This window comes from Juglans regia, chromosome 1 (genome assembly GCF_001411555.2).
Source record: "Juglans regia cultivar Chandler chromosome 1, Walnut 2.0, whole genome shotgun sequence".
In the NCBI taxonomy this organism is placed as follows: domain Eukaryota; kingdom Viridiplantae; phylum Streptophyta; class Magnoliopsida; order Fagales; family Juglandaceae; genus Juglans; species Juglans regia.
In genome coordinates, this window is record NC_049901.1 from 33,705,710 (window position 1) to 33,720,836 (window position 15,127).

The 15,127-nt window shown below is 36.1% G+C and overlaps 1 protein-coding gene across 1 annotated transcript; it reads right to left on the reverse strand.

The window, feature by feature from the left end:
• Positions 1–7,682: 7,682 nt before the first annotated feature.
• Positions 7,683–11,004, reverse strand: LOC108986549 (protein TIFY 10A-like). Its single transcript, XM_018959192.2, has 5 exons — positions 10,546–11,004; positions 9,819–10,011; positions 8,410–8,720; positions 8,247–8,304; positions 7,683–8,011 (listed from the first exon to the last, which is right to left on the reverse strand). Exons 1-5 carry the CDS (start codon positions 10,697–10,699, stop codon positions 7,903–7,905), a joined length of 825 nt encoding a protein of 274 aa, XP_018814737.2. The 5' UTR covers positions 10,700–11,004; the 3' UTR covers positions 7,683–7,902.
• Between the last annotated feature and the right edge of the window lie 4,123 nt (positions 11,005–15,127).

A 15,127-nucleotide genomic window follows, 5' to 3' on the forward strand; every position in this document is an offset into this window, starting at 1 on the left:
TGTTCCCTCCGTTGATTGCTGATGCGAGGGCAGAGTATCGACTTTAGTTGGAGATGGACTCGACCGCATTGAGGTGAGGTTTCTAGGACACTTGGGAGAGGTGTTCCCCCCGTTGATTGTTGGGTGCGAGCACGGAGTATCGACTTATGGCAGGGAGGGAGTGGGACACTTGGGAAAGGTGTTCCCTTTGTTGATTGCCGGGTGCGAGTGCGAACCATCAACTTATGGAAGGGAGGGAGTGGGACACTTGCGAGATCTGTTCATCCTGTTGATAATAAAAATTAGAATTTTGAGATCTACAAACTTGAGCTACTTTGCTTTGAGTGTGGTGAGATGCTAAGGAACCTTGTATGATGGCACCATGGTTTGCACAGACCATGGCGGGTAACACACTATGGGCGAGTACTCGTTGTGGGTAAGTAACATGCTTTGGCTGAGAAGTTTCATGCCATGGCAAGGAAGCACACTGGCAGCAGGTCCACGGTTATAAGGAAGCCTAAGGTGGGTGAGTTGTTCATGGCCCGCCATGGGGGTGGCGAGACGCAATCCAATGTGCCTGTTGGGCAAGTTGCTTGGGCCATGCAACATGCAGTAGAGCTCGGACTTGCTCCTCGTGAGCCCTAGGTGCATGGCAATGCAAACAACCATGCACTACAATCACATGAGTGTGAGGGTCATCGTCTTGGAGTACTGTCGTGGATGGGATCACCGAGCGAGGATGCCCTGCTCGGAGTGGTGATGGAATCCACTGGGCAAGTAAGAAGCTTGCCCTCCACGATGATGACACCAACTGGGCGTGCAAGGAGTTTGCCTGTCATGGTGGTGATGCCCATTAGAAGGGCAAGGGCACGTGGTCAATGAGTTGTGGCTAAGGAGGGTGGCAAAGAGTTTCCTTCTGCCAGGTCGAGGACCTTAATTGGCCGAGCAACTATCGTTTCCTGTCATAGGACTGGCAAGAACATGTTGGGCCGAAGAGGCACATATCGTGATAGAGGAGCTTCATGTGGCGAGCAGGTTTCATGGCTAAGGAGTTGTGCGAGGGTGGCGAGGTGGTTACACCCAACCTTGGAGTGCGCTGCCAAGGGTAGGGATTGGGTTATGGAACACCCTACCGTCGCAAAAATAGCCAGGGGTCCTGGTGGTGGCTGGTGTTCTCCCCACCAACCCATGAACACTGCGGGGAGAGACTCCAACTGGTGCACAACGATGTGGACCCACCACACTCCTCGTGCACATCGCCCGTGTTGGGGCCACCTTCACGACGACAGAGGTTATCGTGATAGGGACCTCAGTGTAGGGACCTCAGTGCAGTCCCTAAACATTAGGGTCTGCTAGCTTGCCTCACCTTGTGATGACCGAATGACTCTCACTAACTTGCTTGGCCTTGAACGAATTATGGCAATGAAGGGTCCATAGGTTGATGGAGGTATGGTGTTTAGTAGTGGAATTAATGATGATGAGTTGGGGTGATCTAAGTGATGAATTTGTGTATTTGATGCAATGTGACACGGCTTGATGATGACCCTTCGTGTTGGCGCCACTTGGGTGATGCCTAGGGTTGGTATGGTGAAGTGAGGCTAGGTTTTGGATGGTGGCTAATGGGAATTACGAAATTGGGAGGAGTTGGATTAGGGTTGGCATGTAGGATGAGTTGTTAGAGTTTGGAAGGATGTGGATGAGTGAGACTAGGATTCCTAAATTGTCTCCTACAATTTAGGGATGAGGGAATTCGGCTAAGGCTTGGAAAGGAAGGTCTTTTAGGTGTTTGAAAAAGTCTAGGGTTGTTCCTAGAATTTATGGATTTGGATGAAGGATAATGTGGCTAGGGTTTGATCCTAAATGATAAGATGGATGTGAGTTGTTGGAAGATGGATTAGGGTTTTGACTTAGTCAAGAGATGATCCTAAAGTATAGGAATTGCAAAGGGAGGCTAGGGTTAGGATTCCTAAAGTTTAGGAAATCCTTATGGAATGCTAGGGTTTCGGCAAAGGCAAAATATGTGTATGAAATGATGGAGGCAATGGCTTAAAATGGTGGAATGTATAAGGCAATGGGGGTTTCGGCTATGGTAATTGGTGGAATGTATAGAAAGGTCTTTGATAGCAAAGGAAAGATGAAGACTTTATTTTTTGTATTTATGGATATTTGAGAAATCAAAGAATATGAAGAATAAGGCTTAGGATATGTTTGATATGCGAGAAAATGCAAGAAAATATATGAACAAACTATGGATAATTTGGATATTGAATAAGGAATGGAAAATATGCCAAAGATGGATAAAAGATTCAAAAGATGGATAAAATATGCAAGATGATGAAACATAAGATAGATAAATGGATAGATAGATGGAACAACACATATTCACAAATTATAAGGTGATGTTCCTCTCCTTAGGATTCACGAATTGTACCCAAATAGCCAAAGTGCAAAGGTACCGAAAAGGATCTCAAGAACAAATAAACCGTCCACAAAGGCAATTTTCAAAAGATCCAAATGAAATGTCTAAAGGTCTTAGAGCATTCCCAATGGCTTCTTCATCCTATCCTTTAAAATACATCACCAAAACTTATTTTTTCTATTTTACATACTGACTTTTACAATATAGCATACATCAGCTTATCTATTTTTTCTTTATATCATTTAAATATTATACTTTTTATTCATTTCAAATATTTTCTCTAACTATTAATGATATCCTCATATTTTTTATATTTGCAATATCTCTCCATATACAATGGCATATAGTTATGTTCTATTTTAAATTAATCCAAATTTATAAGTTAAACCAAAATATAAATTGATTAAAAAAAAGATTATATTTATGAGAATATTCTCAAAGTATATTATGAAAACAGGAAACACAATACACAAAACAACCCTTCTACTGCATACTCCACCCTCTCATCCGAATAAGAAAAAAATGCTAATGATAGAATGTAGCTACACTCGAAGGTGCAAGATTTTATTTTATTTATAGTGATGTCATGAAATGTTAAGTATTATGCCATGAATGAGAGAGAATGACTGAAATGAAAATATGATAACTTTCGAGTAGTGGGAAAAAGAAACTTAAAGGAGAGGGAAATTAATTTAAAATGTTTTAGAGTTTTGAACAGTATCATTTACATCTAGCGGGATTATTGTAGCAAAGCATATAATAAAGATGAAATACAAAATCCATTGGAATGGACTTTTGAGCAACTTTCTTTATATTTTACAAAACATTGTATTTTACAAAAGCCATTTTGAATGCTCTTATTTAAAGCAATAACATGATTGGGAAACCCTAAAATGTCTCCTTGTAAAATAGGTCTTGGATGGACCCCATGAGGGCTCGTGGCATATGTTGGCCCTTGGTGGCCTAGGCTGGCCCATGGCATGGCTGCTAGCGTGTGGCTGGCATGACAGTGGGGCTGTCAGGGCTTGTCAGCAACAGTGTCGAGGCATGGCCCATGGGGCTGTCAAGGCTTGTCAGCAGTAGTGTCGAGGCATGGGTTGTGGGGCTATCTAGCCTTGTCAGTGACAATGTCAAGGCATCAGCCATGGGCCCATCAAGGCTTGTCATGGCATGGTTGGCAGCTTGGTCGTGGGCCACTAAACTTGGGATTTTGACACATCGGCGGTCAACGTGGTGACTGTCGGCATCCTCGGTAGGCTCATGATCGACCGCCATGAGCCTCTTGGGTGCAAATTACATTCACAACTTCCATGGTCGGGACCTCGACGTGCATGGCCGTAGTGGTTGGGGACCACCGCGGCGAAGAGAGATGATGCTAGTTGTCCACATTGGGTGAGCGAGGGGGCTTTGACTGCGTGCATGTTACATGCACACAATTGTTGTGGCGGGCGTCTGTGCTTGGTCTACAGTGGTTGGGCGATGCCTCCTTGGGTGCACGTCATCATGCACCCATATTGCACCGTGCATGCCATACACTGTCGGAATGCTCTCATTTGCACAGTGCACTTGCCTGGCCTCTACCCACACACTATGCATTGTACACATTAAGTGTACAATACATCATACATGCTTGGGCTTTGGGTTCTTGCCCCTTGATTTTCCAGCAGTAGTATTAATAAAAATATGAAGCTGAAAGTTGAGAACACTTATTTGAGATGGATTTTATCTGCTCATTCGGAGGTGTTTTGGTAAGCCAGAACATCATCCTTCCCTCACTTTCGGTGTAGAAAATAAATCGATCTCACAGACGGCGTCAACTATTAAGGTGAGTACCACTAGACCGCAAAGGGAGAGAGTCAATCCTAGCCCACGGTGGTGACTCGGGCCTTGGTCAGTGTAGTTTGAAGCTCATGAGGGCGGTCCAGGGCGACGATATGGTGTCCGTACGTATATTCATTGCAGTAAATAGAAAATAAATACAGCAAATATAAATGGAGATAGAGACATAGATTTACGTGGTTCAGCATTTGGCCTATGTCTACGAGTCGTTTGGAGGGTAAATCCACTATAAATTGGAGTATTTTATAATCTCTCATGGTCTCTCATAGCTCACTATACAAATGGGGTTGGTGACCTCTAGAGGTGTAAACTCAAACCGAAAAACTGGAAAACCAGTCCAGATCGGTTTTACCGATTTTGAACCGGTCCGGTCCGGAACCGGTTTTTAAAATGTAAAAACCGGCCGGTTCCGATCCAGTTCCGGTTCTTGAATTTTTTGGACCGGATCGGTTGATTAAAAAAAATAATAATAATATTTTTATATATAAGTTTTATACAAAATATTTTTTATATATTAATATATATAAGTTTTATATATAATGTATAATTATAAATTTTTATGTGAAATTTTATATATAATATATATTCATATATGAAATAATTTCTTATTATAATTTATAAATTATTACATAAAATGTTAATACTAAATAACTAAAAGTTTATCACTAATACTAATATATAACTTATAACTATACTAATAGTCTAATATTAATACTATTATATAGTCTAATATATTAATAAAAGTATAAAACGATTTTTTTTAATCAATTTTTTTTTTATAAACAAATTTTTAATGACAAATTGTGAAACTTACATTTTAAAAAAATCGAAAAACCGGAACGAACCGGATCGGTTACACCCCTAGTGACCTCTATTGCCTGAAAAAAATAATAAAACTGAATCTTCCGTCTGGAGGTTGAAGAAGCTCTCGCATCCAGTCGCTCAGAAGTCCCCATCTCTTAGCTAATACGATCCATTTTATTGGCCTCTGTCCGTGGTAGATAAAGAACTCGACTTTATATCATTTCGTTATCCTCTTATGCATGACTGACCTCTTTTCTCTCTCTTCTCTTCTTTTTTCTCCGTTACTTCCACCTTTCTCTCTAATTTCTCCTGATTTCCCTCCGTCTTTTCCGTGTCTCTCATCTTTGTCCTCATGTCCTTCTCTTTGACTTCTTTTCTTTTGAAACCCTCCTTAGAATTGGGCCTAAGATTCTATATGGACCATCCGTATTTTATTCCTTACACATATATATCTATGTATGTAAACGTGGGTGTTTGAATTTTTTAACAATCTAAACAGTAAAAAATGGGTAAGTTACAGTGTCAATCTTATCAGCAAAACTCAGATATTGCACATTTATCTTGGTTTTTGTGCCATAACCACGAATGAAAGGAATGGAAACCAACTGAATTTGCCACGTTGAGACCAAACTCAACGTTTCCGACGAAAAAAAGGGCTTCCCAGTCCCCTAGCAATTTTCCCGAGAATCAAACTAAAACTCAACGAAATTATGCCCTGGACCACAGGACCTAATAATAGGACTTGGTTCCCTGTATAAATGGGCACGTATGGATTCATCCCACTTGGAAAGAAAAACCTAAATCATTTTTAATTTCATGTGATCGTAAAGTGGGTAACCAAAAGCTAGAGAGAGGCAGAAAAAATAATAGGTCAAAGCAGGACCGTCCCTATATGCCACCTCCAAAAACATGTTGTTCACATAATTATATTGGGACGGCAAAACATGTTGTATGTTTGATGTTTCTATAAATAATAAATGGTTAATTGTAAAATCAATCCTTTGAGTTTTTATGTTTTTGTAATTTGAAGTCTCAATTCTTAACTTTTGTAAAATTGATACCCAAACTTAAAAAATTTAAAATTATGTACTTTTGTCAACTTTCAGCTAAAAAACTAGCAAAAGAAAGATGTCAGTTTTTTATTGGTTGACGTGTGACATCAGTACCCACATTAGTCAAACGAACGCCAACCTATGGTATGCCAATGCCACATGTTAATCATGTCAATAGTTTTGTAATGGCAAATTAACTGATATACCTAATTACGAGTTCCTTAAAATTTAAGTATTAATTATTAGGATTGTACAAAAAATCAAAAAACCGACTTAGACCGACTCAGACCAGTTGTCGGAGCTTAGAATTGGTCGAAACCGATGAAGAACCGGTCTGCGTGCGGCAACAAATAGAGAAAACTGATATTGGCCGCGGTTTGGCGTCGGTTTGAACCTGGTTCAAACCGCTAAACCGGCCGACTAAAGAAACTATTTTTTTTATATATTTTGTATTCAAAACGATGTCGTTTTACTTAAGTTTAAATGAAATTGCGTCATTTTAAGCCTGTAGTTGTGTTTTAAACACAATATAAACGACGCCGTTTGGTATTAATGTTTTAAACCAAATGGCATTGTTTAAGTCATAACGTATTAAAAAAAAATTGAGTAGAAGGACGCCGTTTGGTTTAAACCAAACGGCGTCCTTTCGAAATAAATTTGTCTTCTTCCTGGCATCTTCTTCCTTGCATCATCTTCCCAATTATCATCATCTCTCTCTCCTCTATTCTCTCGGATGAAGCTCGGTCTGATAACCAACCGTAAACTGCCAAAGAAATGAAGCAACAATTTGGCCAGTGTTTCTCCATCCCGTCGACCAGTTTCGGCCTATTTTCTCTCAAAAATTAACTTTCAGTCGGCAACGGTTTGGTCTTACCCCTATTAATTAGGCGAAAAATTAAAAACTATGAGCGAAAATTGCAAAAAGTGTGAAAACCCAAATCCGAATTTTGCAATTAACACAATAATAAAAAAAAAATGTACATGTCTATTATTTCTCCATCGCCCGTCGCTTTTATGGGGTTGACTATTCACCAGTGGTGCTCTCATTGCAGGTCCGGAAAGGAACCCTTTTTCAATCATCAAGTTGCATTCCAGCCGAATTATTTGACTTGTTAGGAACATTTTGGATTAACATTCAGAGAAAGAAAGTTTAGGGTAATGATAGCTTTGTGATAACATCTGGAAGGAGCGATATCATATTCAAAAAGGTACATAAATGCACCATATTCACACTAAATATAGGATGTTTTAACTTACCGTCTATTTCATTTCATTTCGGGCACAATTTATGCGAGTGAGTAAATATGGCCACATGATAAGCATGATGGAATATGACAAAATTTAAAATAAATTATTTTCCTATAAATTATATTTGTTTTTAAACAAAAAATACTTTAACCATAAAAAAATTACACAAAAATAAATTTACAAACTGACTTGACTTGATGCAGTGCGTCATATTATAAAATTAATTTTAAGTGTAGAATAAATCTAACGGATCACATGAAAGTATGTCAATTCGTAAATTTACTTTTATATAATCTCTTTATATCTGTATCAGTCCAACAAAATAATAGTACATCCACCCAAATCAGAAGTAAATCAGTTTCATTCATTCAAAATTATCCGTAACCGAGATGATCATATCAAACATAATTACAGCAACTATGGTTCATCAAAAGTTAGGTCTAATAGAGAAACATAAAGGAGGAAGCTAAAATAAATAGTATAAGCAGGCATTAATCCCACCAAAAAGAGAGGACAGCAGGTTCAAATTATATAATTTTCCTAAAACTGAGTATGATTTGACTACTTTGGTGACTGAGCAGCCAATCCGAGCCATGGCTTGCTATCAGCCGGATTGGTGGAGGCTGCCGCTGCCGAGTTGCCTGTTTGGTATGGTGCTCTTGCTGTGACCCTGTAAAAAAATTGCCATAAAGAGATTAACCAGAGATCAATCATTGAACCACAATATAATGTCACTGTTATTCAGCTTTCTAAAATAAGTATAGCAGCAGATAAAAGCACCCCTATCACCAGGATCACTGGTGAAGTAGTCTCTTCGATAAATCTACAGCTAAATTTAGAGAGACATGTTGGACAAGCAATTTTTCTAAAAAGAATATTTTCTTTTTCCCAGAAAAAATGCATACCTATCTTTTCTCTTCTCCAAGAACCGGTGGAGGGAAGCTCTCCTTGCAATTGGTAACTCTGCCATTTTGGAGAAGATTTTAATCAGAAACATATCGAGCATAACGATCTGAACATTCCATATTTTGTACCAGAAACATATAGTCAATCACAAGAAATAATTACCACAAGCAAGGGGTTGAGTTGGTGGTTGAATTTGCTCGTGAATTGTTGTTTTGTTGCCCAAGTTTGGAGGAACAATACTGGTGCTAGTAGCAATCGAACTGCTGGAATCAACCGAGTTCCCGGCCAATTTAGAAGCAACAAAGGCATGTTGGTTGTTGTTGGTGTTCTTCTGGGAGCTTCCCTTGCTTGCTAAGAGCATGACTTCCTTGGCCTTGTCAGCTGGAAATTCGTTAAACACAATTACTTGCCCAGCATAAAATATTGTCATTTGGGCTTTTTCAGGCTCTGTTGTGGCAGACTTGTTCACCATGCTGCATGATGAATACGTTCCAATAAGATAACCAGAACAAATAATTCTCTTATTGAATAAAGAGTGTTAAGACAAAATATAAATAATTAAATCTATCACTTCTTATCAACTTAAACTTTTGCGACAAGTGATGATTTCTCATGGTCTAGATTCTTGTTCGAACATTGGCTCTACCCTCTATTCCATTTAATTAAAGGGTTGTTTGGATTGAGAGAGCTTCTTAACTCATTTCATATAATCATTACAACTTTCTCAAACTCTCACACAAAATATAATAAACAATTTAACTTTTTCAAATCTCAAAACAAAAATAATATTTTAACAATATTTTATTCAACTTTCAACTTTCATTTCATTTCAACTCACTATCCAAACCTCTCCTAAGGGGTTGTTTGGGAATAAAGATGATTTCATCTCATCTCATTTCCTTCCCAAACATCACTCAAACATAAACACTTTTTCATTTCAAATCTTCAATTTTTTCATCATTCAACCGAATCATTACAAATTTACCAAACTACCAAACAAAAAATAAAAAATAATTCAGCTTTTTTAAATTTCATATCAAAAATTATATTAAAAAATTATATTCTAACAATATTTTACATTATAATATTTTATTAAATTTTTTTCTATCAAAACTCAATAAAACATTTTAATCCAAATCATTTCACAACTATTTACAAATCAATGCATTACTATTCATAGATTTCTAATCTCATCTCATTCTCCCAGCGTCCTCTAAATATTACACGTGTTGTAAGAAAAAGTTTGATCCACATATGAAAGAGTATTAAGACGAAATATAAATAATTAAATCTATATTTTTTCATTAATTTAAGCTTTTGAGACATCTATGATGATTTCACGGGCATAATTTAAAACTTCTTCGACAAAATATTTATGCTAAATTCGTGCCACTTCATCTTCTCTCCCATATTAATCGACCCAAATCATTAATTAGTCCATTTCCTGCTCAATCCAGAACTCTAGAAAATCTTTATAATCTTTATCCTATTTCAACGAGACATTAAATATGGGTATTCAGGAAGACTTTTTTTTTTCCCTTTTATGGCGTAAGGCTAGTTACTGAGCTCACCTAGAGTCAGCAGCAATCTTTGAGGCCTCTTCCTTAGGTAAGGAGGCAGCAAACCCAGCTGGTTGAGGGAACGAATCCCTGGGTTTAGGGTTCCGACTTGCAGCCACGTTTTGGGTAGAAACATCATTCAATTTCTCATTGATCGGAAACAAACTCATCGTCGGTGCTGTCTGACGGTACATCTCAGCTGTTCCTGTTACAATCCTCTACATCATTTTCCAAACCTCAAAGGGGAGAAGAAAAAAAAAAGAGTTTTTTTATTTTCTAGAACCCAAGACCAAGTCTCTTACTAAAAGAAGAAGAGAAATAATCTCAACAGAGCGTACCACGGAAATTTCAACACCGAAAAACAAAGGGGACAAGAGCCCTTCATTGTCCCTTTTTACAAACAAATAAAAAAAAAAATCAAAAGTCAGATTTTTTAGTGTTATGAGGAGAGAATCAAGGCATGTTCCATCAGTGTTGAACCATTAAACGGAACATTGATATTTTTCCATCTTTTATGGATTTGGAATTAGACAGTCAAAAAATCGACAAAAGAAAAAAAGAAAACCTTACACAGATCTAAGCTCTGGGTTTTCTTAGTTCAACCATCGGCTAGACCCAACAAAAGACCAAAACCTCCGGAAAACACAGCTTAAGATTGGAATATATCTCTCTGCAACTGATAAATGGAAACACCAAGCGAAAAGAGAAAAGGGAAAGAAGAAAAAGAGCAAAGGCTCACCGTTTCCTTCGATGTTGCATGTCATCCCGAGGCAGAGATCGCCGAAGGACCCCTTCTCCTTCAGGTACTGACTCAGAAGGCTACACGTATGAGAGAAGCTCGGCCTCTCTTGCCTCTGCCCGTTAAGTTCAAAAAACTCCGGCGAGCTGGACATCTTTCGATTCTTTCCCGGCCAAAATAAGAAACAAACAAGAAGTTTTTAAAAAACCAAACGCTTCAAAAATGCGAAAGTACGCTGGAGCTTCAGACTTTTCAGAGAATTATATCTAAACGAAATCGAAGTCCTCGATGTGTGTGCGCTCAGAGATTTTGAGAAAGGAAAAGAGAGAGAAAAACTATATGAGCTTTTGTCGACACCTCCTCCATTGTCTGCAATCTTCTCCGTGACCCTTTTATCTGTACAAAAATAATTAATAATTTATTTAATTATTATTATTATTATTCGGGTAATATGTGGTTGGTTTAATTGGGCCCCTTCACTTCCCGTGTTAAAAGGCACGAGGAATATATGGGTGTTTTTTTTTTTTTTAGGTTGTTCTTGTTCCTCGCAACTTCGGCCTTCCGTCGCTTTAACTTTTTTTATTATTATTATTTTATTTTTATTATTATTTTAGTGTCTATTAATTTAAACACGTGCTCTTTCCATCAGAAAACGGCATACGGCATGCCTGCTTTCTTTCCCCTCTTTGTTTTTTTGTTTTGGGTCGACGACTCGACAGTCGACATCCCACTACGCACACGGTTTTGCGGCTTTTTTCATTTTTGCCCCCACTGGCTAACGTTACCATATTGCCCCCGTAGTATAATTGTTCCCACCACAAGAGCAGTACGTGGTTCTCTAGTTTGTATTTTTTTCCGAGCATCTCGTATCAAAATAAAAAGGATATCTTCTCGAATATATAAAATTAAATAAGAAATTAATTGTTTATATAAATTTTTAATTGCTCGAAAATTTAATACATGTATCTATAAATGTTATAAAATTTATATAATATATCTATCTCTCTACTTACTCACACCTTTAATTCTATTAAGTATTACTTAATAACGTGGTCTTTTTGTTCTTGATTTTTTATTCTAAATTTTGTGATTTTAAAAAACATAAATTGATGTGACGATTTAAACTGACTTTTCATTTAACTATCCATTAAATAATATAAAATTTACTTCATATATTTACTTTACATCTGTCTATCTTATTAAGTCGAGTCATTTTTTAATGAAAAAAATTGAACAGTCTAGCTGCTCCCCTCATTAACCAGCCCTCCAATAATTGTGTGTCACATAAACAGTTTATAGTATTTAGTCTACACTAGCATACACCTGATCAGAGACCTATACAGTATTTCCCTCACTCCTTCGTCTTCCATGTCATCTCAACCCAAACGAAATCCCACCCCACACTCATCCGCAAAGGCGCTCGACCTAGACAGTGGCAAGGACGGAGTTCGACCTAGTTCCACCACCACCATTCTTTTGCCCACCATCTCCGTCGTCCAAAACTTTCATAGCCCGCCATGTTTTTTTTTATTTGTCATCAAATGTTGCGAAAATAAATAAATAAATAAATAACCCAAGTAGTGTTCATCGATAAAGGACGACGAGTTTGGCTTTCGTAAAGAGAATGGGGGTTTTTTGGGCGTAGTCGTGTCGGCGAGGGGGGCATTGCTTGGTTTTGGTCAGATGGTGGTTGTGCGAGAGTGGATTAGGGTCTGCAATATTTCTTGGTGACTTGCGAGTTTTTTTTATTTCTTTTTCAAACTAGTGTTTTACATTCCAAACATGAAAGTCTATGGATACATTCATGATCTATAAATCTGAAAAATGAAAAAGATTACACATACAAGCATCCAAAATCTCAACTCCTTCCCGCCATGAAGAAATCCAAAACTCTCTCAACTCGATCTCGCTGCGTGGAAAGACTTCTGACAGTCAGTTCACTCCATGGCCGTGAAGGTCTTACGAATCATTTAGTCTGAAAGAGATTTCTTTTCATGTGAGGGGGCCGAATCGATTTGGGTTTTGTGAGTGGAGAGGGGGGCGTTGCCGTGGGTTATGGTCTATTATTTGTTGGTTTCTGTCGAGAGAAGGGGAGGGTCAATGCTGGTGTGAGGGTTCCAACTTCCAAGGATCGGACCTACCCATCTGATGTAGCTTAACCGGAGTTTTTCGTATCCGATCTTGGGCTGCGGCGCAAAGAGACCTAGACGGCACTGCCCAAATAACAATTTCTGCCTCTTTTGCGTGTGGTAATTCTGTGTGTTGAAGTCTAACTAGTTTATTATATTTTTTCCTACATGTCACTGTCTTAATGGAGGGTTGCTCTTCTATCTACAACAGCTCGACCATCCCGCAGTGCTTCTCTTTTTTAATTTTTTTTATGAGATTATTTTGTAGATCTAACAATTATCATACTAAAATTCATGTTTCACTCGCACTTTGTTATGTTGATGTGACATTATCTATTTATTTTTAAATTGGCTATTAATTTTTTAGAATAATTTAAAAAAATTGAATTCTAAAAAATTAATACATAATAAGATAAAAATAATATAAAGGTACCGATTGAATATATATATATATATATATATAAATGCATATTTATTCTGAACAGTTAAAGCATGAATAATTTTCATTTCCATTTTATGTCCAAATTTATATTTGGCGTGAAAATATTTTGAAATCACATCAATTTATAAATTTATTTTATAGTGAAATCATTTCTACTAAAAAAAATAAAGATGTTGTTTTATAAGGAATGAAATATTAATGACCATAATATTAATGCTTTACGAAGGTCTTCAATATTATTTTTCTTTCATTTTATTTATACTCTCATATTATACATTATATCTCCAGGTACCAATAAGATTTTTTAAAACACATCATTAAGTCATAATATTTAAATTAATGGCACGTTTTTTCTTTAGTTTTTTTAATGTTTTTTTTACATTTATGTACATTCATCTCAAGCAATATTATATACAGTTTTAGAATGTACAAATTTGATACTTTCTTTAAAAAAATAATATTTTCACTTAAATTTCAGATTTACTCATTTAAAAAAAATACACAAAACTAACCCACCCTATAATTACAAAAAAGATTCTATTCATCATCTCTAGACACCACACATAATATTTTTTTTTTTTAAAAATTTTGTTTTATTTTTTCAAGACTAATTGATTTCTTCTACCTTTCATCCTTACACCTAAGGGTGCAAATTGATCTGCCCGGTCCAGTCTGGTAATGTTCCATTTTTGGTCTATTATTTTTTTAGACTGGACTGAAAAATTAAAATTAAGTAATTTATTAATGTAGATTATGTAACTAATTCAACAAAAATATATTTTATATGGTCAATGATAATAAATTGTATACAAATTATATTATTAATTTATATAATTACTATATAATTAGTTAATTAATATTATATATTAGTTCATTGATATAATATTAATAAATATTAATAATATATTTAAAATTTTATATTATTAATAATGATAAATTATATAAAAATTATATAATTATTATATAAATAATATAATACTGGTCCCGTCGATTTCTCCAATCCGCACCACCGTTTATCACCCCTACTCACTACACATTTGATAAGACAAAATAAAAAATAAAATCTAATTCACCACTAGAGTTAAAATTCTTGCGGAAGCAAAAGAGGGGAGGTGGAGGTGGACAGTTTTGTAATTTTAGCTCGGATATGATTGGTGTGACTCGGACTCCTCCACTGGCTTGGACGGCGTCCGAATTAACGGCGTTTGGTGCTTTGTAAAATATTGTTTGTTCATTAACGTGCCGTCCTGCAGGTTAGCAATACGACCAAAGAGCCCCACACTCCTCGTGCTTTTCCTTTCGTTGAAATTATTAAAGAACAAAAGGAGGAACCGGCAAATGCACGTCATGTTTACCAACTATAAACAGACACGTGGGCTGTTAAGGAAACTCTCGCGTGGGATAATTCCATACCCCAGGCTGGGCAGCCAACTAATTAAATTAAAGAAAATAAACGTTTTTAATGAAATTTAAAATATAAAATAAAAATATTTTTTTCCAAATTTATCCTGGTTTTTGGTTCTTATCATATTTTATTCTTTTCGCATTGTTATAACACTTTTATTATATATATATATATGTATATTAATTAGATCTTGGCATAGTAAGTAGATTTTAATAAATATTCAACAACATTATAATTCAAAATTGAAAACATCATAATCATAGGGTCCATCTGTTAAAAATAAGATCTATTTATAATTTTTTCAGAAGAGCAAACGAAAATAATATTAATTTTTAAATCGGTGTGTAAAATATATAATTAACATCAATTTAAAAATTTTAAAATTTTAAAATTCATCTTTCAAATCAAATTATATCATATATACACTTTATTATGTCTGTTATTTATACGGACTTATAAATAAAAAATTTTAAATAATATATTCCTGAAAAATAATAGTTTTATTGTTCAATCAAGATTGGTTACTACTTAATTTTGTACAATAAATTTAATATTACTTGTAAATTCCACTGCGACGCATGTTTTGTATATAATTAGTTGTAAATT